The sequence below is a fragment of the Plecotus auritus genome (genome assembly GCF_963455305.1).
Source record: "Plecotus auritus genome assembly, chromosome: 2".
In the NCBI taxonomy this organism is placed as follows: Eukaryota; Metazoa; Chordata; class Mammalia; order Chiroptera; family Vespertilionidae; genus Plecotus; species Plecotus auritus.
Window position 1 is genome coordinate 103,546,183 of NC_137771.1, and position 27,390 is coordinate 103,573,572.

The 27,390-nt window shown below is 43.2% G+C and overlaps 2 protein-coding genes across 4 annotated transcripts in view; one reads left to right on the plus strand and one right to left on the minus strand.

The window, feature by feature from the left end:
• Positions 1-6,903: 6,903 nt before the first annotated feature.
• On the minus strand, positions 6,904-11,231 carry SOWAHC (sosondowah ankyrin repeat domain family member C). The gene has a single exon (XM_080655447.1). The coding sequence runs from the start codon at positions 11,100-11,102 to the stop codon at positions 9,495-9,497; it is 1,608 nt and encodes a 535-aa protein (XP_080511573.1). The 5' UTR covers positions 11,103-11,231; the 3' UTR covers positions 6,904-9,494.
• A 66-nt stretch (positions 11,232-11,297) lies between these two features.
• The window catches only part of SEPTIN10 (septin 10), a 93,744-nt gene continuing 77,651 nt past the window's right edge, over positions 11,298-27,390 (plus strand). For 2 of the 3 annotated variants that reach the window (XM_080655320.1, XM_080655323.1), the window contains exon 1: positions 11,524-11,728. In XM_080655320.1, coding sequence (XP_080511446.1) covers positions 11,627-11,728 — 102 coding nt within the window. In that variant the 5' untranslated portion in view covers positions 11,524-11,626. Of the gene's footprint in view, positions 11,729-27,390 lie in introns of all 3 variants that reach the window. The other variant, XM_080655321.1, reaches the window with a different exon arrangement.

Here is a 27,390-nt window from a genome sequence, read left to right on the forward strand (position 1 = left end):
GCCCCTTGAAATTAACACTAAAGCAACTGTAAGCTGTCTTAATAGCCATCATGTACTAGGTTTTATTTGCTTTAGGGCTCTGGAAAATTGCAAGGGCTTACAATGTGGGCTGGGGAAATGTGTACAATCTGGATCATGCTTACCCACTTAAGTTATTGATTAATATAACCAGGAGCGATAAGCCCATAACCCTTCAATTTGATGCCTGCCAAACCATCAAAGGCAGCTACAGGCCTATTCCATTTACATGTATCCTGATACCTCACTGGGAGCAAATGGTCTATCGCCTTGTCCTACCTGGAATGATGTATGGTGGACCATTCTACCATGGCTGGATGGCTATACCCTAACCAGCAGATAAAAACTTTAGTCAACTAAAGGCTAGAATACATCTATACAGAGGTACCCCTCCCTATGCTTGCCAGAATTTACAGTGTAATCCCTTGCTCTTCACTATAGATAACTTGAATGACTTGGATAGTTCAGCCTCTAGGCCAAAAGATTGGCTAGGACTAGATTTAGGAGTAGATGTCACAGGACAAGATCCCCAAGGGAGGTTTGCTCTGAGACTGGTAGCCCCACCCAAGGGCATCATCACTGCCATCACTAGTTCTACCTCTAAGCTGAGGGGAAATCCCTTTGTACCACAGAATGATCCTACAAAAGGGACCCTAATTGAAGTTGAGGATTCAAGACAAACTTTGCAAATAGAAGAAGGATATAAGGAAATGAATGCCTGGGTGGAATGGATTAAATATACTATACGCACCCTATATAAAAGCAACTGTTAACGCTTTTGCGGCAGCAAGGCCAGGGGTACAAGTGGTCCCATTTCCATTCAGATGGCCTCAGACATGGGATGGAATGTATGTTTGCCTTGTATCAGGAGGAAACCACCTGGGGAAACGCTTTCTGTAAGACTTCCTGTTGTTCCCATCCAACAGAGGTAAAGAGCAAGGGTTCCCCAAAATGATCCAGCCCCCATCTTCTGAAGTAAATTATACCTCCTGCCTCTCAAGGTAGAGGGGAACAGTACTCAAAGTACATGGGAAATTTATTTGGATATGTAAATGGCTGAGTATCCTCAGAAGCCAATCATTCTGCACTGTGAATATCCCATGCTGATGTCTGGTGGTATTGCAGGGGACCATTACTTGCGGCCTTGCCTTGCCAATGGAGTGGAACTTACTCTCTTACAAAAGAGAAGACATAAGTGGGTTACTTGAAAGTCATTGGTGATAGATTAGGGAGGCTGGAGAAAGCAAAGTGGGGGAAACCACTGGGATTGGATAATAAGTAAAATGATCCATCTTTAACATAGGTCAATACAGAATAGTTAATAGTCAACAATTAATATGATAAAAAAAACAAGAGGATTTGTAGTCTCTGCTTTGGTGCATTGGTTGTGCCCTGAGGGGTCCCAAAAAAGGGAAGTTATCCTGACATTCCCAAGGTATGTTATCATAGATGCAAAAGACAATAGACAGGCTTAGTTAAGGTAAAGATTGACTTTTGTCAGGGAAGATTCTAGCCTAGGACATAAACTGCCATAAACTGCTTTTTTTAAAAAAATGTTTTAATTTCAGATCATCCTTTGTGGTTACTTTAGGTCCCTAAGTTTTCAAGGTCACTACACAGACCTTCCCTGAACTTGTCAGGTTAGCACGTGGCCCCTTTTCATCCACACTGAATGCTTGTCACCCCCAAATTCATACGTTGAAACCTAATACCCAGTGGGATGGGATTAGGAGGTAGGGCCTTTGGAGGTGATTAGGTCATGAAGGTACTGCCCTTAATAAAAAAAGACCCCAGACATATGTAAACTTTCAACAATAAAGATTTCAACTAAAAAGAGAGAGAGAGAGAGACCCCAGAGAACTCCCTTCTGCCATGTGAGAACACAGCAAATATGTTAGGGGCAAAAATAGAATATTGGGGAATAGCTATGGTTATGGGAAATATTAATGATGCTCATGCTCTATTAACCATGATTACCTTGTGTTGGTTAAAGAAAGGACATTCTGACATGGCTGGGAGTTGTACACTGCCAGGACCTGGGAGTCAACCTTGGACCTAGAAGTCAACCTTGGAATGTAGCACAATCTTATTCAGGAACTGCCTATTATCATGGAAAGATTAACAACCTTGTTGCCCAAACAGTGGAGTCCTACTCAGCCTGCATTGCCAACTTCCCCGTGTAATCTTTGTCTTATCCTACATAAACAGCTGGTTTATGGGGGTCTGCAGAGCAGATTTTTGTGGATGACCTGCTGCTCTCCCATACCGCTAGCAGTATTGGAATAAACACTCACATATGCTTCAACTCTGTCTCTGATGAATTGGCTCAAGTAGTGACAGGCAGCCCAGACCCATTGATTATCTAGTTTCAAATAGACGAATGCCTACGAACCACGAAGCAGGCTCACATCAGAGACTGAATCGGCCAGTTCCTTGACCTTGGACTTCTCAGCCTCCATAACTGCAAAATCAGTTTCTATTGTTTATAAGTCACCTAGTCTATTATTCTGTTATAACAGCCCAAACAGACTAAACCAGTGGTCGGTAAACTCATTAGTCAACAGAGCCAAATATCAACATTACAACGACTGAAATTTCTTTTTTTTTTTTCTTTTTTTTTTTTTTTAATATTTTATTGATTTTTTACAGAGAGGAAGGAAGAGGGATAGAGAGTTAGAAACATTGATGAGAGAGAAACATCGATCAGCCGCCTCCTGCACGCCCCCTACTGGGGATGTGCCCGCAACCAAGGTACATGCCCTTGACCGGAATCGAACCCGGGACCCTTGAGTCCGCAGGCTGACGCTCTATCCACTGAGCCAAAGCGGTTTTGGCGAAATTTCTTTTGAGAGCCAAATTTTTTAAACTTAAACTATATAGGTAGGTACATTGTTATTAACTTAATTAGGGTACTCCTAAGCTGGCCTTTGCTAAAAACTCAAGGGGCCAAAGAGCTGCATGTGGCTCGTGAGCCGCAGTTTGCCAACCACTGGACTAAACAAAGCTTAAAGATCACATTTATCAATATCAGACAATTCTGGACAAATTTCAAGAATATTCAATTATATTTGTCGACTATTAAACTCAATGTTTCTTAGAGACCCAGAAGAGTATTCAAAGGGGTATTTCCAGGTTCTCTGATCAGAACAGCATAAAGTTGTGTTTAAAAAACAAAACACAAAAACATAAGTGACCCTATTTCTCTGGTTAACTTCATTCTCAGTTAGGCCAGTTTTGGCTAAACCATTGGTCAGTATGGATAGAGCAAAGTTTCTCAAGACACAGTCAGTCACAGGGATGCTTTAAATGATCGATTTTAACTTTTCAAATGCTCACATAACCTCTGACCAATTCTTTCCAAAGGTTGAGTGTTCCACCTCAGGAAACAGTCCATGGCAAGCTTTAAATGACTATTAGAAAGTCCTCTAGGCAAAACTAAACATCATCTCTTATTTTGCTTGTTGGAGCTTCACAAAATAGTCTTTTGTATACTGATAATAATATATTTAAAGCCAGGAAACTTGGGTTTTCTAGTCACAGTTTTATATAAACAAACATCTAAATAACTATCATAACTTCAATTAATGATAAATACAACTCCACAAATTGATTTTTATAATCTCAATTTGGAAATTGAAAAATAAGAAGAATGTAGAGTTAAAAGATTCTCCTAGGGATTATGTACTTGAGTCAACTTGTAAGGTAAAACTTTTTAATATCAATTTTACTCTTAAAAATCTCTCATATTGCTCACAAAGTAAAATTCCAATAAAGCTGATTTTACCTCGAGGATTAGAATAGATTGTTCTTTTGACTAAGTTGCAGATAAAGTGGTTGTCTGGCAGTTAGAGCCATTTGTATGAGTAATACCTCTAATTCACTTGGTATGAGTGCACATTGTTGAAATTATCCATATTATGCAACATTACAAAATGTTTTTTTAGTGTTTTCCATTGAAAGGAAAAAATTCTTATTGAGTACCTTTAAGATGCCAGGCATTGTGCAAGGGTGGCAGCACTTGTCACATATTCATCAATAAATGTGGAGTAACAGATAACTGAATGGGGAAGCCAGTTCCTGAGATGAAACTGACATCTAAAAGAGAAGATTGAGAAAAGAGTATGGTAACATGAAAGTAATGTTATTCAGAGGAAAAATAGTGGATAGTAACACAAACAGCTCTACTGCTATGTCTTGAAAAATTAGTTCACAAGTTTCATCTTCCAGTACTCTAATATTAAGCATTTCAATGAAAATTTGACTCACCATTGAAGGAACAATGGTTTGCAGAGTATTCACTTTTAAGATTAACTCACAAGAAGCTCTAAATAATGCCATTATTTAGCAAAATAAAAAAATAATTTTCCACTAGGAAAAATTACAAAAATATGTTCAAATGGATTGCTCATTGAATCCTTTCCAGATACCTATTTCTAAGGAAAAAAAAGTCATTTTAGAAATGAAACTAGATTTATCTAGTACTTCAGGTATAATGAAAAAAGTTGTCATAAATCAACAGCAATAACAGAAAAACCAAGCACCAATCATAACAAAATCTTCCAAGAGGAAACAATGGCGGACAATTACACTGAATCCTATATCCCTCTGTCATCTGATAGATGTCAATCTTGTTAAAATGAAGATCAAAAGGCAGGTTGGATGAGGAAGTGAATTCATTAATGTCCAATACTATTGATAGATACTGAAGAAAATAGAAAAAGGTATACTCCATACCTTTCTGAAGGTTCAGTCTGGGTGGGAGCATTCATGGTAGGTAGGTGGTATGTGCAGGAGCCATAGGCTTTATTTTTTTTTAAGGTAGTAGTAGAGGTAATACCTTCTGTGTAAGTTGATTCATCCATCACTGTCAAAATTTTGCCATTTGAAGTGTAGAAAAAATGTGAAAAAAAAACCCAATTTTAAGATCTCACTGCCATTTACTTTGTGACCCTGAACAACCATCAACCTTTATTTCCTTATATGTAAACTAGAGGCCCAGCGCACAAAATTCATGTGTGGGTACGGTCCCTAGGCCTAGCCTGTGATCAGGGCCATCTTCCCTGGCTGCACGCAGCCAGCCCTGCGCCCCGCCCCCGCCACCCACCCCAGTTCCCCTTTTGCCATCAGGCGATCAGCGCTTGATAGCCAGGGAAAGGGACTGAGAGGTCAGCTGTTTCCGCCCGCTCACTGGCCCCACCCCTGCGGCGGGTTGCCCTCTGTGTGTGGGGCGACTGGAGGGGTGGGGGCCTTGGCCTGGTGCTGCCCGCATCCCCAACCACTCATCCCCAGTTCCTTGTTCGCCATCAGGCCGGGGAAAGGGACCGAGAGGTAGTCAGTGCACCTCATAGTGACTGGTTGAGTGGTCATTCTGGTCGTTCTGCCATTAGGTTCAATTTTCATATTACCCTTTTATTATATTTGACTAGAGGCCCGGTGCATGAAATTCGTGCATGGGGGGGCGGTTTCCCTCAGCCTAGCCTGCACCCACTCCAATCGGGGACCCCTCGGGGGATGTCTGACCGCCAGTTTAGGCCCACAGGGATCGGACACCCCTTGCACAATCTGGGACCTCTGGCTCCTAACCACTCACTTGCCTGCCTGCCTGATTGCCCCTAATCCCTCTGCCTGCCTGCCTGATTGCCCCTAACCTCTCTGCCTGCCTTCCTGATCGCCCCTAACTGCCCTCCCCTGCCGCCCTGATCAAGCCCCCAACTGCTCTCCCCTGCTGGCCTGATCACCCCTAACTGCCTCTGCCTGCCTGATCACCCCTAACTGTCCTCCCCTGCTGGCCTGATCTCGCCCCCAACTGCCCTCCTCTGCCAGCCAATTTGGTTCTGATTGGTTTCTATGCCAGTCAGTGTCAAAAGCTCCGCCTCCTAGGCAGCCATTGGCTCCTCACAGTTGACCCAGATTTGGTTCTGATTGGTCAGTTTCTATGCCAGTCAGCATCAAAAGCCACACCTCCTAGGCAGCCATTGGCTCCTTACATTCACCCAGATTTGGTTCTGATTTGGTCAGTTTCTATGTCAGTCAGCATCTCAGCCTATCAATGGGGCCTGATCAGAAATGTGGAGCTAATTAGTGGAGGCCTGGAGAGAAATGGAGGCATGGCTATTGGCCAGGCTGGGAAAGAGAGGCAAGTTCTGATCAAGGGCTGCCACAGAGGCTACGGATCAGACCCTGCCTCTCTCTCTGCAGGCCTCTCTCCGGGCCTGATCCACAGCCCCCTAGGCAGTCAGTGCTGGGTTGGGGCTATGGCAGGGGTGGGCAAACTTTTTGACTCGAGGGCCACAATGGATTCTTAAACTGGACCGGAGGGCCGGAACAAAAGCATGGATGGAGTGTTTGTGTAAACTAATATAAATTCAAAGTAAAGGAGCAGAGGGGAGAGCAAGAGAACCCTCCGCTCTTTTGGCTCCATGGGCCGGATAGAACAGCAGAACGGGCTGGATCCGGCTCTCGGGCTGTAGTTTGCCCACGGCTGGTCTATGGCAATGGCCCCAGTCAGTGCTGGGTTGCTACGGCAACCCAGCACTGACTTCCGGTCTGGTTGAGCCTTGGGTGGTAACAGTCATTATGACCCTGGCTCTTTATTATATAGAGGCCCAGTGCACGGGTTGGGGCTGGCTGGCCTGCTCTGATGGGGGCCCCAGATCGGGCTGGGTGTCCCTGCTGGGGGGCGGGGCCGGCCAGGGGGAGGGGCCGCAGTCATTCTGGTCGTTCCAGTTTTGGTAGCTGGGCTTTTATTATATAGGATTAGGGATACATGATCACTAACTTCAAGGGATAGGAAGAGACCAAATAAACTGAAATGTCAAAAAGCATTGTATGAACCATAAAACATGATAAAGGACTAGAGATATTTAGACAATTCAGAGAAAAAAATCTAGTATGAACCTTTTATTTGACAAAACAAACTATAAATTTTACATTCTAAGCTCCCAAAGTTTCACTTATTTAAAAAATAAAAGACAAGGCATCCTGGACACCCAGATTTCAGGTATGAATAAAATAGTACCAGATTTTCAAGTTATATAAGCTGGTTGCATTTTATATACCATAAATGTGAAGAGAACTATGACATACATTCATTAGTTTCAAATGTACCTATAAAAAAACACATGGACATTCTTGAGTTTCCTAACTACACAGTTTCATATCAACAAACATCTAAGTAACTGACATAATTTCCATTAATGATAAATACAACTTCACAAATATCAAATTACACAAATAATTTGCTCTTTATAATCTTAAATTGGAAATTGAAAAATAAGAGGAATTAGAGTTAAGTAGCTGAAAATGCTACATGAGCACATTGTGACAAGGAATGTACAAGTAGTTTCCCTCAGGAATGATTTTTAAAAATTTAAAGTAAATTTTATCAGAAAAGTTAAAATCTCTAGTGTGAAAAGTTGTATGAATTATTAGCTCAATCTCTAAAGCTCTAGCAAATTACAGATTTTTGTGCAATTAATTAGTAACATACACATTTAAGAGCTTAATACCAACTGTTTAATAGAATGTTTAGGTGGTTCTGAAGTGTCTACTCTTTATAGTTTACTTTAGCTTTACATGTCAATGAAAGATAAGATTCTTCAGTGGGAAGTTATAGCTTATTCTGCACTAGATACAGGTGATGTGTATATGATTCAGAGCAAATAGTGGCTTTCACCTTCAAGGAATCTACTTTTAATTTATACAAAATTAGATTTTCACCCACATGTATGGAAAAAGTGCTTCTCAAATGTATATGGCCCCCATTTCCATAATCCTAAAAGAAAAATAAAGGCACATAAATGGATAATAGTTTATATTTTTTATGTGAATATTCTTCATTAATCTTTAAACAAATTCACTCTAGAGATGTGTGATAAACTTGTTACAAATTTCTATGACTTGGGGAAATTAAAGATCTAAGATCTCTCTAAAGACTGCAGTGGTATACAATTCATATATTGGTTCATTCACTCTGCAAGCCAACTCACCTCTTAATCTCTATAGGCTGCAGGTACTTGTTTCATCAATGAGACCAAAAAGACTAAAGAAGGACTTGTGGAATTAGTCTCCCAGGAAAGTTGTTTTGAATCTTGTTACAAATAGATTTAATTTGCTTGTGAGTTAAATTTTACAATTATAAAATATTCACACTAATGTATTTGAATGGAATGTAATTAAGAATCATGTGTAAGTATTTAGTTTTAATGACTGGTATTTTTCACTTACATGCAAAGAAATTCAATAGCCAGCAGTATTTAAATATAGAAATAGTACAATCTCTTCTCTTTTCCCTTTTATAAAGTGCTATTCTTAACTGGGTAGAGTTACTATCCAGCTTCTCATTAACTTCACTGTATGTCTATTTAGATTCAAGGAAACAATGAAAAATTGAAAGGATTTAGTATTTTAAATATTTGCAAAATATTGCTACAAAGCATAAACTATGAGCATGTTTATTAGTAAAACAAAAAGTGTACCTTAGGTTGATTTAATAATTACTTGAGAGAAGCATAGGCTCACGTACACTTATGCCAATTTTTGCTAATCATCTAAACCAGAAACAGTTCTGTAGGCAATCCAAGTCTAAGCACCATCAACTAGGGTCATGTCAAATAGAAAGAATGGTTATATAACCCCAGAATAAAAACTTCAGCAAATTTAGACTTTTAGAATAGCAAAACAAGTCAGTGAGAATCGGAACCACACGCAATATTTTACTTAAAAGTACCATAGGTTGTTCAAGGTATTTTCTTTAAACGAAAATTTGGGTAGTTATTAGTAATGCACCTTAATACTGAGAGCAGTATGATAGTTAAGAGGAAAGCATACTACAGATTAACTAAAAGTGAATGTTGCTTATTTCTTTAGTTCAGTGATTAAAGCTGAAATTGCTTTTTAAAAACAGTTGAACACTTACAATACAGTAGGATACCAACAGGATTCCCATTTTTATTCATTTTCTAATTAGAATTTTTGCATTTCAACTCTTACCTCACCTACGTAAAAATCTTAAAAAGCAAATGCAATTAGTTTTTGTTCACACTTAACAAATGTTACCAGTTTCATTACAATTTGCATATCTTGTTTTTGGAAGAGTAACCACTTTTAACAATCATAAACGAGCAATATTCCTCACTTAGCATAGCATCCAATAATGGTTAAATCAAAGAAACCCTCAGTCATCAATTCTGCACCCCCAATTTAGATACATCTGTAGTCTTTACAAACAGGGACTCCAGGGCAGAGGAATGGCATGGAGAAAAGAAGCCTAAGTCAAGGTTTGATGAATCACTTGGAAAGCCACCTCTCTCAGAATACTAGGGGGAACTCCCCTCCTTCCGCCTTCCCCCACTCCAAACCCCCAAAGCAAGAATGCATAATTTAGCCTAAGTCTTTTCTGGTCTCATTTACTTGCCTGCCTCTAGTATTGTAGTTCGGAGGACAAGTAACTCTTAGAATTTTCTAAAAAATTATTTTTACCCAAATACATTGGACTTCGGTCTCAATTTGAATGAGGGTAAATGGCCTTTAAGAGATCGATCCTCTTCTTCCTGCCCCCCCTCCTCCAGGGGCTGCTCCGGGTCTCTGAAAAAGGGTGTGGTGTGGATGATCTGGGTTCTGAAGTGGATTTTGTTGAGTCTGGGTTTTATTCGCCCACTAGAGCTGCCTGAGGCTTTTCGTCCTGGGTCCTTTGCTTTGCCTCCTGCCCATCCCTCAGCCAGGTGATGGTGGTGGTGATGGTGATGATCCCCTCCATCCTCCAGGACGTGCGAGAGTTTGTAGGTGATGAGGTGGGAAGGAAGCACTTTTGAAAGCCTCCAGCGCCCACCCCCGCTGCCTGTGGCACTTTCACCATCGTCCTCGTCCAGGGCTCCCACCAGGTTCTTGATCTCCTCGGCGATGCTCTGACTCAGGTACTGCGAGGCCTTCTTCCCACTGTAGTCCCTGAGGTCCACGTCTGCGTCGTAGGCCCCCACCAGCAACTTCACCACCTCCACGTGCCCGTGCATGGCTGCCAAGTGCAGGGCGGTGTAGCCTCCACTCGTCTTGGCGTTGATGTTCACTGGCAGCTGGTGTTTGTTGGCGAAGTTGACTAGCATGGCCAGGAGCTCCTGTCGGCCGTGCTTGGCAGCCCAGTGCAGGCAAGTGAAGCCGGTGATGAAGTCCCGCTTGGTCAGCAGGCCAGGCTCACAGGCGAGCAGCGCTTCTAGGCTGTCCCACTTGCCGTCCGAGGCCGAGAGCATCCAGGCGTGTTCTAAAGGGTCTAGCGTCACCGAGGCCCCGCTGCTGATTTCCTCCTCTGCCGAGGACGAAGCAACAGAAGCGCTGTCTGAGTCGCCCCCGCCTTTGCCGCGTCCTCCCCCAGAGCAGCCCCCGGTGCTGCTGCCCCCCGTACAGACGCTCCTCTTCAGCTGCGGGGAGTTGCCCATCACAAGGTCCCGGAGGTTCTGGCGAGTAGACCTTGGAGTGGTGGTTCCCCCGTGAGAGCTTCCTCCCTCCGCCTCCTCGCAGAACTGGGGCTGGGGTTCCAGGTCCTCGCTGGGCTCGGGGGTTGGTGCTCCGGCCGGAGGCTGCGCGCCGCGCCGCGAGTTCTTTCTCCTGGCCCCGCCGTTCAGGGGCGACCCGCTCTGGCCGTCGCCGGCCAGGCTGGACGGCCCAAGCGCGGCGGAGGAAGACTCTTCATCGCCGGGTTCACAGCCCAGACCGGGGGACGCCGCCTCGGGGTACAAGCCGCTCTCCCAGCACTTGGCCGGGTTGTCGGACGCCTCCGGGTCACCGCCTCCGTGGGGCTCGGGCTCTGCAGTCACCGAAATGCGGGGCAGGTCCCGAGGGGGCGCGGCCTTGGGTGACTGTGGGCCTTCGCAGAACCTCCTTTTGAGATGCACGTACTTGGAGCCGTCGGCGGGGTCGGTGCGCACAGTGGCCACGGCATTGACCAGCTCCTTGAAGTGGGCGCGCCGCTCGGGCTCGCCGCCCAGGGCACCCCTGAAGTGCTGCACCAGCTCGGCGTGCCGGGCCCGGCCCCCGCGCTCCGCGAGGAAGCGCAGCACCGCCTCGGGGCCGAGCTCCGCCGGGCCCTCCATCCGGGATCGCGCTGCTCGCTTGGCTGCGGGCGGGCGGCGGGAGACTCAGCCCGGCCCCATCGCGGTGCGCTACCAGGTGCGGGCTCCGCGAACTCCAAACCTCCGCTCTGCGACGGGAGACGCCGCCACTAGCTCACAGGGCCGCGCCCCGCGCGAACACGCCTCCGCCGGCACCGCCCCGTCCCGCCCACTTCCGGTCCCCGCGCGGCCGCAATCTCGGCTCCGGCCGACCGCCCGCGGACACGGCCCCGAGCCCGCCCACTTCCGGCCCTCGCGCGGGAGTGCCTCCGGCCGCCGCCAGCTGAGTAGTCCTGGCCGCATCCCCTCTCCCTCCCGGCCCAGGGTCCTGCAGCCACTTGCCCCGCACAGACTCGTCCCGCGACACGTCGTGGGACACCCCTGTGAGAGGCTCGCTCGCGCCCGCGTCACTGAGGCCGCCGGCTTGGCCCCGCCCCTCCCGTAGCGCCGCCTCCGGCCCGCGCCCCGCGTCCCGAGCCCTTCCCGGACCCCCGCTCCCTCCGCCGATGCGCTGCTCCGGTCGTGGCGAGACCGCCGCTCCGCCCGCCCTCGGCTCACTTCGCCCTGCTCCCGCCGGAACCATGAACTCTGAGGAGGCGCGGCACCTGGTGAGTCCAGGCGACCCCCCCAGGGCCGGGCTCCCAGGGTCTCCGCCCCGCCGTTCCCGGGGTCCCAACGTAACTTCCTCCCGCGCGTCCGGTCGGGCGGTGGTGGGTCCCGCCCTCCGCGGTCCTTGCGGGCTCCGCGGTCCCTCTTCTAGGGGGAACGGACCCTCTCTCCCCCTCGGTCCACGGGCGTCGGCGGGTGGCCCGCATCCGGCGCGCGAGGTCTCCCAGCTCTCCGCGCCGGGCGGGAGCGCTCAACTTTTTGCACGGCTTCCAGTCTTCGCCAAAAGTTAAATGGAAACAGTGATCGTGGGTCCGTGTGTTTATAACGGTTTTGGACACCGAGCTGATGTCTACAACGGTAGCGATCTTCTGCAGTCGTGGCCTTTCCCTGACTCGACCCTCGGGGTCCGGCGCGCGGTCCTCTTCCTGGTCCTCCGCTAAAATTCGATCCCCCCCACCCTCTTTTGGGGGGGACGTTGGCACCTTCGTGCATTAAAAGACGGGTGACTGAGCTGTCCGGTGTTTTATACCTTTCAAACCAGTTACATGTTTTTATCTCATTTGAAGCCAGCGGTTCTCAACGTGTGGTCACAGTTATTTTCCTAACAATACCAAGCTATCATTTGCCTTTTCCACACTTGTCCCCTTGTGAGTGTAGGTTGTTTTTCAGAGGCTACATGATGTGGACCTCACCGTCCCGAGGGCCGATGGAATGTGTCTCTGTGCACACTTGTGTAAATTTTTTATTTTAATTTCTAGTACTACAAATATCGATGGTTGTAATCCATGCAAACAAAAGCTCTCTGGGGGGCCTGAGACCAAAAAGTTTGAGACTGGTCTAAGCAGTCTCTTGAGTCAGAAGGTTCCATTGTAGGAACAGTTTACCGATTGCAGCCTGAGAGGTTAGGTGATGTGTCCAAACTACACAGCGTTTCTGACAGAGCCGGGACAGCCCTGATTCCGCCAGGTCTCCTCCTACTCTATGATGTACTTAGAGAAGTCTCGGTTTTTCTATCTGAACTGCCTTGTTACAGTGGCTGTGTTTGTGTGCATGTGTGGGTGAGAAAAATGTGTTTTACAAACTTTGGTTCATAGTAATCTTCAGAATTAAACTTGTGCTGAAGAAAGCGCTTCATTTAATTGGCGTTGGATTTCTTGTCAACTGCACTTATTTTGCAGTTCAGTAGTAAGGCTATCTTTATGTATTTTCTAATTAAACTTTTCATTTTGCGATAATTGTAGATTCACATGCAATAAAGATCTGTACCCTTTATTCAACTTTATTCAATAATAACATTTGCAAAACCATTGTACAAGACCACAACCAGGACATTGATTGTTAAGATAGAGAACTTTCCACACCAGAAGGATCCCTTTTATACTCATACCCACTTCATTTCCACTCCACCTCCTTAATCTCCAACAACCACTAATTTGTTATTCCTTTCTATAATTTTGTCATTTTATGACTGTTATTTAAAGAGCCACACAGTATTTAACCTTTTGGGATTGGACTTTTTTCACTCAGCAAAATTCTCTGGAGATTCATCTAGGTTGTTGCATGTGTCATTAGTTTGTTCTTTTTAATTGCTGAGTAGTATTCTATGGTATGGATGTAGCACACTTTGTTTGAAGCACATCTAGGTTGTTTCCATTGTTGGGTTATTAATGAATAAAGCTGCTGTAAACATTGATGTACAGTAACATGTAATGTAAAATAATGAACAACACATAAGACTTCAGTTTTCTGGGATAACTCCCCAGGAGTACAGTTGCTGGGTCCCATAGTAGCTGGGTGTAAATATTTATAAGAAACTGCTAAACTTTCCCAACGTTTTTGCACATTTTCCATTCCCACCAGCAATGTATGAGAGATCAGGTTCTCCACATCCTCACCAGCATTTGGTGTTCCTATCGTTTATTTAGGAATTCTGATAGGTATATAGTGATTTATTGTGGTTTTAACTTGTGTTTCCATGATGGCTAATGATGTTAAACATCTTTTCATGCGTTTATTTGCCATCTGCATATTCTCCTCAGTGAAAGTCTTTTGTCCATTTTCTAACTGAATTTTTTAAATAGTTGGTTTTAGAGGTTTGTTTTTTTTTTAATATATTCTAAATACTAGTTCTTCCTTGATATGTGATTTGCAAATGTTTTCTCTTAGTCTGTAGTTTTTTCTTCTTCTTAATAGAAGAACCCTTTGCAGAGCAAACATTTTTAATTTTTATAAACCATTTTTTTCCATTTTTCCTCTTATGGATTATACTTTTATTAAGTCTAAGAATTATTTGCTTAGCCCTAGATCTCAAAAGTAGTCTCTTATTTTTTCTTCTAAAAGTTTTCCAGTCTATGTTTTGCATTTAAGCCCATGACCCATTTTGAATTAAGTTTTATATAAGGTGTGAGACTTAGATTGAGGATCATTTTTTGCCATGCTCCAGCACCATTTGTCAAAAAGGCTGTCTGTCTCCTATTGAGTTGCTTTTGCACTTTTTTCAGAAATCAGTTGAGCATATTTGTGTATCTATTTCTGGGTTTTCTAATAGCACGGTCTTGATTCCTGTAACTAAATAATAAGTATTGAAATAAAGTAGACTGATTCTTCTCACTTAATTCTATTTTTCATTTTTTTTTTTTTTGCTATTCTAGTTCTTTTGTCTTTAATTATAAATTTTAGATTAGTCTAAATAATTTTGCTGGCATTTTTATAGGAATGATGTTAAATCTGCATATCATTTTAGGGAGAATTTATATCTCTACTATGTTGAGTCTTCCAACTTATGAGCATAATATTTCTCCCCATTATTTCATATTCTTTAATTTCATCAGCATTATATACAAGCTCTGCATATGTTTTGTTACAATACTCCCCATTTTCCTAGTACGTATGTTCCAGGATCCCTATATATGCTGTTTTTTCCTCTACACCCTTTCCACCTAAAAAAGGAAGCATTTTATGGCTTCTCCTTGGCATAGTCAAATTGCCAGCATCACTACTCTTGAGTTTTGGAGCCATTATTAAGTAAAATAAGGTTTACTGAACACAAGTACTGCAATACTGTTAATCTGATAACTGAGATACTACTAAGTAACAGGTGGGAAGCTTATACAGTGTAGATACGCTGGACATAGGGATGTCGCTTCCTTGAAGATGGAGCGGGATGGTGTGAGATTTCATAATGTTATTCAAAACAGCATGCAATGTAAAACTTATTATTACTGAAATTTTCCATTTAATATTTTCAAACTGTGGTTAATAACGGAAATTGAAAGTATGGAGAGAATAGATAAGCGGGGGACTACTGTATACCTATTTTATTTTATTTTTTTAGTAATTGTAAACTGTCTATATACTCAATCTTAAAATAACATGAGATGCCTTTCAATTGCATTTAGCAATCATGAAGAAAATAGCTTTACATTTTTCTTTAATGTATGTATACTAGAGGCCCAGTGCACAAATTCGTGCATGGATGGGGTCCGGCTGGCCCGGCCCCACTTGGGGCAAATCAGGGCTGGGCCTGTTGGGAGGAAGAGATGGTGGGAGGTTGGCTGGCCAGCCCACCCCAATCAGGGTGATCAGGGCCTGATAGGGGTTGGGGGAGAGACTGCAGGAGGTTGGCTGGCTGGCCCCGCCCCCTGTTGGGGTGGGAGAGTCTGGTAGTGAGCAGTACTTATTAAAGGATATTTAAAACTAAAGGGAACTCTAGGCATATTTTACTTCTTGGTTCATATTTTTACCTTTTTAGTGGTCTAGTGATCTCTAAAGATCTTTGCAAACATTAAAGTATTCAAGATGCATTTTTATATGGATTTGTTCTTTGCTGCTCTGAATACATCCAATGGGTAAGTGAATGCTACCAAATGCTAAAGTGCATTCACTATGGCAAGGATTGCAGTGCTTGCATTATTACATACTAGAGGCCTGGTGCACAAATTCATGCACCGGTGGGGTTCCTCGGCCTGGCCTGTGGGATCGGGCCGAAACTGGCCCTCTGACATCTCCTAAGGGGTCCCGGATTGCAAGAGGGTGCAGGCCAGGCTGAGGGACCCCACTGGTGCACGATCGGGGCTAGGGAGGGATGTAGGAGGTTGGCCAGCTGGGGAGGGATCGCGGGAGGGCTCCAGGGAGTGTCTGGCCCACCTTGCTTGATCCCGATTGGCCAGACCTCAGCAACAAGCTAACCTACTGGTTGGAGCATCTGCCCCCCCTGGTGGTCAGTGCACGTCATAGCGACTGGTTGACTCTGCCCCCTGGTTATCAGTGCATGTCATAGTGAACGGTTGAGCGGCCTTAGCATATCATTAGCATACTGGAGGCCCATTGCACGAAGATTCGTGCAATAGGCCTTCCTTCCCCTGGCTGCTGGCACTGGTTTTCCTCTGGCACCCAGGACCCAGGCCTTCGCTCTGGCTACAGTGGAGAAGCCAAGCCTCTTCAGTCTTCAGTCTTCAGTCTTCAGTCTTCAGTCTTCGCTTGGGCCAGAGCCTTCAGTCTTCGCTCCCTGCCTGCATATGCAAATTAACCTTCCATCTTTGTTGGGCTAATTTGCATACTCACTTCTGACTGGCTGGTGGGCATTGTGGAGGCATGGTCAATTTGCTCTTTTATTAGTGTAGATTACCCTTTGATTGGTTAAATGGACAACCGGACACTTGGCATATTAGGCTTTTATTATATAGGATTAGAGGCCCAGTGCATGAAATTTGTGCACTGGGGGGGGGGGTGTCCCTCAGCCCAGCCTGCACCATCTCCAATTTGGGACCCCTCGGGGGATGTCCGACAGCCAGTTTAGGGTATTGGGCCTAAACTGACAGTCGGACATCCTTCTCACAATCCGGGACTGCTGGCTCCTAGCCACTCGCCTGCCTGCCTGCCTGATTGCCCCTAACCGCTTCTGCCTGCCAGCCTGATCTCCCCCTAACCGCTCCCCTCGGCAGTAATTGACGCCTAACTGCTCCCCTGCCGGCTCGATCACCCCCAACTGCCCTCTCCTGCTGGCCCAATTGCCCCCAACTGCCCCCCTTGCAGGCCTGGTAGCCCCCAACTGCCCTCCCTTGCAGGCCTGGGTCCCCCCAACTGCCCTCTCCTGCAAGCCTGGTCGCCCCCAACTGCCCTCCCCTGCCAGCCATTTTGTGGAAGCCATCTTTTGATGACATGGGGGCGGCCATCTTGTGATGACGTGAGGGCGTCACATGAGGGCATGACGCCACCGAGGCTTTTATTATATATGATATCCTCCTAATCCCATGAGTTAAATTTCTCCATTTGGGGAGGGAGGGGAATTAACATTCTCTTATTTTGTTCATGTTGTCATTGTACCTCCTTGCCCCATGCCCTCATCTGTGGTTTTGGCAGTTACTTAGTGCACTAGCAGTTTGTATCTGTTGCCATCCATAAACAGTTAATTCTAACAGCCTTCTTAAGCCATACTTTTTAAAAAAAAATATTTTATTGATTTTTACAGAGAGGAAGGGAGAGGGATAGAGAGTTAGAAACATCGATGAGAGAGAAACATCGATCAGCTGCCTCCTGCACACCCTGCACTGGGGATGTGCCTGCAACCAAGGTACATGCTCTTGACTGGAATTGAACCTGGGACCTTCCAGTCCGCAGGCCAACGCTCTATTCACTGAGCCAAACCAGTCAGGGCAAGCCGTACTTTTATTAATTCAAGGAGATCTCTGTTTTGGCAGAATCTATATGCTGCTGGTCATATAGTAACAGAGATTCTGTTGTTTAGAAAAGAATTAAAATTTACAGTTTCCACATAGCGAGAGCCAAAAGAACCTAATGCTGCATTGTAATTTGAACAATTGGAGAAAATATTTTAATCTCATTTTGCATTTGCATATTTTGCTGTATATTTTCTTTTTTATTACTGCTTATAAAATAATACATATATTGTCTTAATCATGTTATCCTCAGTCTAAGTTTTTGTTAGCTACTACTTTACCATGTATTGATTGCTTTTAGTTAGAAAATTTTGTTATATCTTTATGAATTAACTTTTTTTAATGAGGTATAATTTATATACATTGAAATTTATTCTTCTTTAGTATAAAGTTTTATGAGATTCAGTGAATATATACAATTGTGTAACCATAACTGCAAACGTAGAATAGTTCCATCGCTCCGCTTTCCCCAAATTCCTTTGTGCTTCTTTGTAGTCCCTCTCTTAATCTCTGACAATCACTGATCAGTTTTGTGTTCCTGTTGTTTTGTCTTTACCAGAATTTCATATGTATGAATTATTATATTGAGATTCATCCATGTGTTGCATGTTCCTTCTTATTGTTGACTAGTATTTCATTGTATGGTTGTGCCACAATTTATTTTGTTCATCCTTTCTCCATTGAAAAACATTTGGGCTGTTAGCAGTTTTTAAGAGTTATGAATAAAGTTAACTATATATATTCACATGTAGGTTTTTATGTGAATACTAGAGGCCCGGTGCACAAAATTCGTGCACGGGAGGGTGGTGTCCTTCAGCCCAGCCTGCACCCTCTCCAATCTGGGACTCCGAGGGATGTCCGACTGCCCGTTTAGATATCAACGGGCAGTCGGACATCCCTCTCACAATCCAGGACTGCTGGCTCCCAACTGCTCACCTGCCTGCCTTCCTGATTGCCCCTACCTGCTTCTGCCTGCCAGCCTGATCACCCCTTAACCACTCCCCTGCCAGCCTGATTGATGTCTAACTGCTCTCCTGCCAGCCTGTTTGCCCCCAACTTCCCTCCTCTGCCGGCCTGGTCACCCCTAACTGCCCTCCCCTGCAGACCTGGTGCCTCCCAACTGCCCTCCCCTGCTGGCCTGATCACCCACAACTGCCCTCCCTTGCAGGCCTGGCCCCTCCCCTGCTGGCCATCTTGTGGCGGCCATCTTGTGTCCACATGGGGACAGGATCTTTGACCACATGGGGCAGCCATCTTGTGTGTTGGAGTGATGGTCAATCTGCATATTACTCTTTTATTAGATAGGATAGAGGCCTGGTGCACGGGTGGAGGCCAGCTGATTTGCCCTGAAGGGTGTCCCGGATCAGGGTGGGGGTTCCCTTGGGGTGTGGGACGGCCTGGGCGAGGGGCCTGTGGTGGTTTGCAGGCCAGCCACGGCCCCCGGTGACCCAAGCAGAGGCTCTGGTATCTGGTATTTATTTATCTTCTATAATTGAAACTTTGTAGCCTTAAACGGAGGCCTGGGCCGGCCAGGGTGTGCGGAAAGCTTGGCTTCCTCCATCGCCGGGGAAACCCAAGCCTCCTTCCTGCTCTCTCTGTGGCCACAGCCATCTTGGTTGGGTTTAATTTGCATGCTCACTCCTGATTGGCTTGTGGGCGTGGCTTGTGGTATAGCGGAGTGATGGTTAATTTGCATATTACTCTTTTATTAGAAGAATAGGATAAGTTTGCATTTCACTTGGGATAATATCTAGGTGTAGGATTACTGAGTGTGTGTTTAACTAACTTAAGAAACTGCCAAACTCTTGCAAATGTTTGTTCCAGTTTGCATTCCCACCAGTAACAACTGAGAGTTCCTGTTGTCTGCATCCTTGCCAGTATTATCAATTTTTAAAAAGTAATTCTGATATATAGTGATATCTCATGATTTAATTTTCATTTATCTAATGACTAATGCTATTGAGCATCTTGTCATGTGCCTATTTGCCATCCTATATCCTTGGTGAATTGTCTATTTAAAATCATTTCCCATTTTTAAAAATTAAGTTATCGTCTAGTTATTATGCAGTTATACAAGTTTTTAAATATGTATATATATGTTATATAAGTCCTTTATGAGATAAATTATTTACCAGTGTTTTATCCAAGTATGTTTCTTATTTTTTTTAATTCTCTTAACAGTATGCTTTGAAGAGCAGAAGATTTTAGTTTATTAAGTACAATTTAGCTTTTTTTTCTTTATGGATCATGCTTTTGATGTTATAGTAAGAAATCTTAATGTAAGGCCACAAAGATTTTGTTTATACCTTTTCTTCTATTAGGTCTGTGATTCATATGGTACAAGGTATGAAATATGAATTGAGGATCACTTTTTTTTGCATATGAAAGTCCAATTGTTCCAGCACCATTTAAAAAAAAAAAAAAGATTGTCCTTTCTCCCTTAAATTGCATTTGCACTTTGTTGAAAACTCTTGCCCTCCCCGCCCCACCCCCAACACACACACTCTCTCTCTCTCTGTATCACATCACTCTTTCCTGGAGGCATGGTTGTTGACAACATTACTTCTCATTGCCACTTCCAGATCATTCTTCTCTCCCTAAATACTCCCAATTTTGACTCTCACTTAGCTATAACACTATATACTCACCACCTTTCTTTGTTCAGTCATCTCTGAAACCTCACCTCCCTCTATGCTTGACAGTGTTCTATTAGCTCTCTGTAATTCTCTAACATTAGACCTGTCATAATTCTGGGTGATTTCAGTATTCACATAGATTATCCTTTCAATAATCTGCCTTTCAGTTTTTGACCTCCTCTCCTAAAATACCTTGTGTTCTCTATCCTACTGTAGTATCTCCTTGTTGTAGTTTATAACTTGACTGTGTCATTACCCAATAACTGCAACCCCTCCTAATCTCACTTTCAGGCATTTCACTCTGACCATACTTCCTACTTTGCCTGTTTATTTACTCCCTCAGGTAACTCCAAGTCCCATAATTCTTTGATCTAATCTGTTGAACCTTTCCCCTTTCCCTCATATCCTTCATGCCTTCTTTTCCTTTTTTGCCAGCTTTAAGTCCATCTTGTAACATGTATAATTATTTTCTTGCACATCTCAGTTTCATCTCTTGCTTTTTCATTCTTCCTTAGCAAAACCCCCCACACACTTAAACTGTCCCAGGACTCTGCTCTTGTACCCTCACTGCTGATTATGATGGGGGGAAATCATGCTGGTTGTTTTACTCTAATATCATGATCACTACGTAAACTCAAGAGGTTGCCTAAAAATTGTACTGCATTTTCCTCATTCATTCACCCCCTCATTCTTCTTGATAAAGGGTGAGCAGACATTTAAAGAGTTAAATAGTAACTATTTTCAATGCTGTGAGCCACAAGGTCTCTGTCACAATTATGCAATGCCATTGTTTTCTGAAAGCAGCCAGACATGGTAAGTAGAGGAATGGTAGTGGCACATTCTTCGTTCCTCCCTAACGGACTTTTTTTTTTTTTAACCTGTCTTCCAGGACTCCACACTTTTCTGGATTTCTTTCACCCTCCTTCTTAGCCATTTGGACTGGTTGCTCCTCAGTTCTCCAACTTTTAATGTTGGAGAACCCCTGCCCAGGGCTCAATTCTGTGATCCCTTCTCTTTTTTGAATACCTTCAATCCCTGGGTGATTTCATCTCATTCCACAGCTTTAAGTACTAGCCATATATTGATGACTTCAGAATTGTTTTCTTCAGTCCAGATATCTCAGTACTCTCAACTTGTTTGTCCAACTACATACTCAGTACCTTCACTTCAGTATCTAATAGGCATCTCCAATTTAACATGTTCTAAAGAGAGCTCCTGATCTTCCCCTATCCTCCTCCTCCTCCAGACTTCCCAGTTTTAGTAAATGGAAGCTCCCTCCTCCTTATTGTTCAAACCAAAAACTTTGGAACCATTCTCTATATCTCCTCACATCCCACATTGAGCCCTCAGCAAGTTCTGTTGGTTCTGCCTTCAAGGTAGATGAATTTGACCTCATCTTACCTCTTCCACCACTAACATTCTGCCATGATGTCGTTCCTGGATTAGATTAATGCAGCAGTCTCTTAGCTAGTCTTGTTTCTGGCTTGTCATTCTTCATTCTACTTTCAACATAGTAGCTTTAGCAAACCCTTTAGTACAAAGAGAAGTCATGTCCCTCTTATACAAAACCCTTCAAAGCCAAGGCCTTACAACAAGCCACAAGAACTCTGCATGATCTGGCATTGCATTTATCTCTGGCCACTCTGCCTCCCTCTCTGCTCCAGCTGCTTGGTCTTACTGCTATTCCTCAAACACTGCAGTACACACTTGCCTCAGGATCTCTGCCATTGTTAGTTCCCTCTGCCTGGAATGCTCTTCCTCCAGACATCCTCTTCCAGGGGTCCTCAAACTTTTTAAATAGGGGGCCAGTTCACTGTCCCTCAGACCGTTGGAGGGCCGGACTATAGTTTAAAAAAAAAACTATGAACAAATTCTTATGCGCACTGCAGGCCCTGGACGAGTCGGCTGCTAAGCAGGACAGGCAGTGGCACCCGGCGGGCCGGATAAATGTCCTCGGCGGGCCGCATGTGGCCCGCGGGCCGTAGTTTGAGGAACCCTGAGACTTGACCATTCTCCTTTAACCCCTCAGGTCTTTTCAGGTAGGCTTTCCCTAACCACCCTGTTCAAAATGGCACCCTCAACTCTAATTTTGGAAAAGTAAGCAGGTACAGCCTCTTTGAGGGGCAGTTTGGCAATATGTTTATACCTTTGACTAGTACTACATTCTAGGAATTTATTATGAGGAAATTAACAGTTGTTTCTACAGGACTTCCCTTTGGATCCAGCGGGAAGCAGATGTTGGAGTTAGGACTGTTAGAGATTGATTAAGGGTGGAAATTGGGGAGAAGAAGTGATGCCTGTGGAAGAGAAAGGGGGAGGAAGCTAGACTAGAGAGGAAAAGTGTCCAGGCCTTGGTGCAGATTTTGATAGCTGTGAAAGGAAAGAGGTTAGGAAGCAGAATTGGGCCCAAAGAGCTTCAGAGGTTTTGAGTATCTGGCAAAGTTTGGGCCAGCCCAGTGGAGAGCTTTGACTGCTTGTTAGGTTTGCCTGCTTAGGGCAGAAGGGGCCAGGTCCTGACACCCTCACTGTGCTCAGTCTTTGGCTAGGGCAGCCGTGGGCAAACTACGGCCCGCAGGCCGGATTCGGCCCGTTTGGCTATTCTATCCGGCCCGCGGAGCCGAAAGAGCGGAGGGTTCTCTTGCTCTCCCCTCCGCTCCTTCACCAGCAGCAGTGTTAACATGGCAACGTCGGGAAACATGGCCGCAGCTCCTTCTTCTGAGTGGGTGGATTTATATCCGCCCATTCAGTAGAAGGAACAACCTCTCAGTCTTCCAGAGGCTCCTTGTAATGCCCACGGATGCGTCTCCCGACATCACCCTGGGAATGCGTAGACACGTTATCGTGGTGATGTAGGGAGACACGCCCCTGGAGAGCACAGTATCAGAGCATTAGCTAAAAAGGAGACCAACAGCACTGTTCCCACTGAAGTTGATGTTTTAAAGACCAAAAACCTTTCAACCCAGTCTACATTGCCTTCTACATCTACGTCCCGGGCATAATTTGGAAGTTGCACTAAAGAAAATGTTTAATTTACTGTTTACACATTCTGTTCTTTTCTATTTGTTTTAGTTTTAAATTATTTTATTATATTTAAGTTTAATTTAAAAGGCTTTTGTACCTTTCCTTTGTTAGGCAATTTTATTTTGCCTTTGCCATCTTCAATATAAGTTATGTTATTGTGCTATGATTCCTCCATTTTTTGAAGTTTCAAATTATAATAATTAGTGTTTACATTCTTCTTGTTAAAATGTTTGAAATGAATAAAACTATTGAAATAAAAAAAAAAGACCATACCCTTTTATGTAATGATGTTTACTTTGAATTTATATTAGTTTACACAAACACTCCATCCATGCTTTTGTTCTGGCCCTCCGGTCCAGTTTAAGAACCCATTGTGGCCCTCCAGTCAAAAAGTTTGCCCACCCCTGGGCTAGGGGCTTCCTGGGAAGAGCTGGTCTTGGGTTGAGTACTGTGCAGACCCTGAAGGCTCTGCAGCTGGAAGCTGTCAGCATTCTCCATAGCCAAAAGGCAAGTTCTTGATGGAAGGGAGGGAGATCTGAGTGGAGGACAACCTCTTTGGCTGCTGCATGAGGGACATTTATTGCAGTGTTAATTTAAAATGACATAATTAGAAAGGTATTTTTTCCCTATAATAAACATGAAATATTGCTTTTCTAATTAAGGGGGGAAAGTAATTTCAAAGTAAGCTTGCATTTGTATTTTAAGCAGCCATGTTAGTACTGTAAGCTTTTGTTAATCTTGAAACTCCTCTTTTACTAGTACATAAACAATTATCAAGAATTTCCTTGTCTTGATATTTTGAGGCTGAGTGTTAAACTGTTTAGTTATCATTTAAGTTTTGTATTTATTGAAGAGGATGGTAAAATTGAGGTAAAATGGATATATTGATGGGACTTGGACTACCCTAAGCTGCCCTAGACTGAGACTATCCTGGGGGAGATCCAGGCAGGCTTTGCCATATATTGTGTTGCTTTGTCTTATATTACCAAGTCTTACTGATTTCATTTGAATTCTTTTTTTCCCCTGGGTTGTAATTAGCATCTAATTCTAGAATGATCCTGTGCAGAATTTGAATAAGGTAATATAACTATTTATTTTTAGGAAATGTTTAGATTAGCACTGTTAACTTTTTTTAAAGTTTCCTTAACCTGAAGATGTAATAAAATGATTTTAAAGAATGAGTCTGTGTAATCTTTTAAATTATTGTTTTAAGCCAAAGAACCCTGCCCTCAAAACCCATTAAATGGGCCAAGATTTTTATTTTTTTATTTTTGGTCTTAAAAGACTCCAAGAAACACCAGGGGACAATTTGAAAAGTTTGGTTCTATTTCTTTAACTTTATAAAGATAGAATTTATAGGGAAATGAAGTTAAAATGAAGCTATTTTTAAAGTCAAGTCTGAATTCTGTTCCCCCCAGGCTCATTGTTAAACCCAGAGGCTATACACAGTCTCTAAGGAATGTTTCCAAGTAGGGTAAGGAAAGTTATCTAGGGTCCTGTTGTGAAAGAATCCCCATATGTTTTCCTATAATTGGCCCGTACTCCCCACACTGAAATTTTGAAGAAGGGGAAGAACCTGATTTTTTCTGGCACTTTTTCCTACAACTCATTACATACTACAACTTTAAAAAATGAATAATAAGTAAATAAATATGTTAGACTTTGCTAGGAATTAAAGGTACTGTTTAATATTTTTTCTTCTAGGTAGTAAGTATAGAGATTTAAATATATGTATGTTTCTGTATGTATGATGTATATATGTATTTAAAATTAAAAAATGCAGGAAAAGCAAACTTGTGTGACTGTGTAATCAAGTGTAGGAATAGTGATTTTATTAGTCTTCTTTGTGTTTTAGAATGGGATTATGGTTGCCTGCTATAAGTTTGTGTTCTCTGAGATAAGTTCTTAAGATCAAGGGCCATGTCTTCCTCCTCTCAAGACCCCATTGCTCAGCAGTGATTTGCATATAGTAAGTAGGTGGTCAGTGATAGAGCAGACAGAATTCCACTTCTTGGTGGTGGTTACTTTTAATTCAGGGCTTACCACTAAAGGGACTGGGTCAACTCTGGTCTGCTTATTATTTTACCTTTAAAAATGGGACAGGACATTTATTAAAAACAGGTTTCATTCTAAAAGTTGTTTTGGAAATTTGACTAGTAAAGTAGTACCAGTGGAAAATATTAAAAGCAGCTATTTATAATACTTTTTATGTGATTCATTATTATTTCCTGATCAAAACATTTATCCACAGAGATGTTAAGTAGGCTTTTTGGCAGGTATTCAGAAACACCAGAAATGAATAAACAAAAGCAGATATTTGATATTAACTTACATAAGTGACAGAAATGTAACACAGGTTTTATTAGTCAAAGTTTAATGACAGATGAGCACAAAACCAATCATTGTTTTCTAATCAAATTTTACTGGTACTTACCAACCAAACTGCTTACTGAACCACATTTCACAAAAAAACAAGTCATATGTTACCCATTATATTAAAAACTGACTATTTTCTTACTGTAATTTTTTAAAGTTTAATTAAAGTTCTATAGTTGATATGTGGAAATAACAGTCTTCAGTAAATTAGATGTGTGGCATCTCACTTCCATCACTGATGTGAGCAAATGGCACCTTACATTAGGAAGTAACATTGATCGTGGAGTATTCTGCTCTCTCATTCAGTTTATCTCCTGCAAGGCTCTGAACAGGGCTCCTGAAAAGACATTTTCTGTGGCACTGTTTTGCCTTTACCACAAGTCAGCCTCTTCAGATCGGGATGGGGAATGTCCGGACCATGGACTGTATAAGGCCCATGAAATAATTTGGTCTGGCCCTGCCAAGGCATGAGGAGTGAGTTAATTAAATGTTTGACCAGATATAGCAGGCTAATTTTTAAGTTAATAATTTTGTATGGCCCGAGAATGATGTTGTAAATATCCATATAGTCCTAGGCAGAATAAAGGTTCCCCACCCCTGCTTTAGATGGACTGGATGCTTCAAACTGTTTTAGTCAGATACCAATCTTTAGTGTCCCTAATCTGTTTATCAACCTCATTCATAACTTTGCACCAGGAGACCGATGAACCCTTTCTTCTCTTACCAAACTCCATAATCACAATTTATTTTCTCCAGATACGAAATTCTGCTTCCTCCTGGTGCTCAGGGTTTTTTTCTACTTTATTTATTTTTTTTTATTTTTTATTTTATTTTTTTAAAAAATATTTTTTTATTGTTTAAAGTATTACATGTAGTAGTACATGTATCTCCTTTTTTTCCCCCTTGACTTTCCCCCAGCCTCCCCTAGCCCCTATCACATGCCCTCATTCCCCCCCCCCCCCCAGTGTCTTGGGTCCATTTGTTGTGCTTATATGCATGCATACAAATCCTTTGGTTAATCTCTTTCCCCCCCTCCCCAACACTCCCCTGCTTTCCCACTGTAATTTGACAGTCTGTTCGGTGCTTTACTGCCTCTGTATCTATCTTTTGGTTTATCAGGTTATAATGTTCTTTATTTTCCATAAATGAGCGAGATCATGTGGTATTTTTCTTTCATTGCCTGGCTTATTTCACTTAACATAATGCTCTCCAGGTCCATCCATGCTGCTGCAAATGGTAAGAATTCCTTCTTTTTTATAGCAGCGTAGTATTCCATTGTGTAGATGTACTATAGTTTTCTAATCCACTCATCCGCTGATGGACATTTTTCCAAATCTTAGCTATGGTGAATTATGCTGCTATGAACATAGGGGTGCATATATCCTTTCTGATTGGTGTTTCTAGTTTCTTGGGATATATTCCTAGAAGTGGGATTACTGGGTCAAATGGGAGGTCCATTTTTAGTTTTGTGAGGAAACTCCATACTGTTCTCCACAGTGGCTGCACCAGTCTGCATTCCCACCAGGAGTGCACGAGGGTTCCTTTTTCTCCACATCCTCGCCAGCACTTGTCGTTTGTTGATTTGTTGATGATAGCCATTCTGACAGGTGTGAGATGGTACTGCATTGTCGTTTTGATTTGCATCTCTCAGATAATTAATGACTTTGAGCATGTTTTCATATGTCTCTTGGCCTTCCTTCTGTCTTCTTTCGAAAAGATTCTATTTAGGTCCGTTGCCTGCTTTTTTATTGGATCATTTATCTTCCTTTTATTAAGTTGTATAAGCTGCCTGTAGATATTGGAGATTAAACCTTTATCAGTGATAACATTTGCAAATATGTTCTCCCATACAGTGGCCTTTCTTGTTGTTTTGTTGATGGTTTCATTTTCTGTACAAAAGCTTTTTATTTTTATGTAGTCCCATTTGTTTATTTTCTCTTTAGTTTCCAT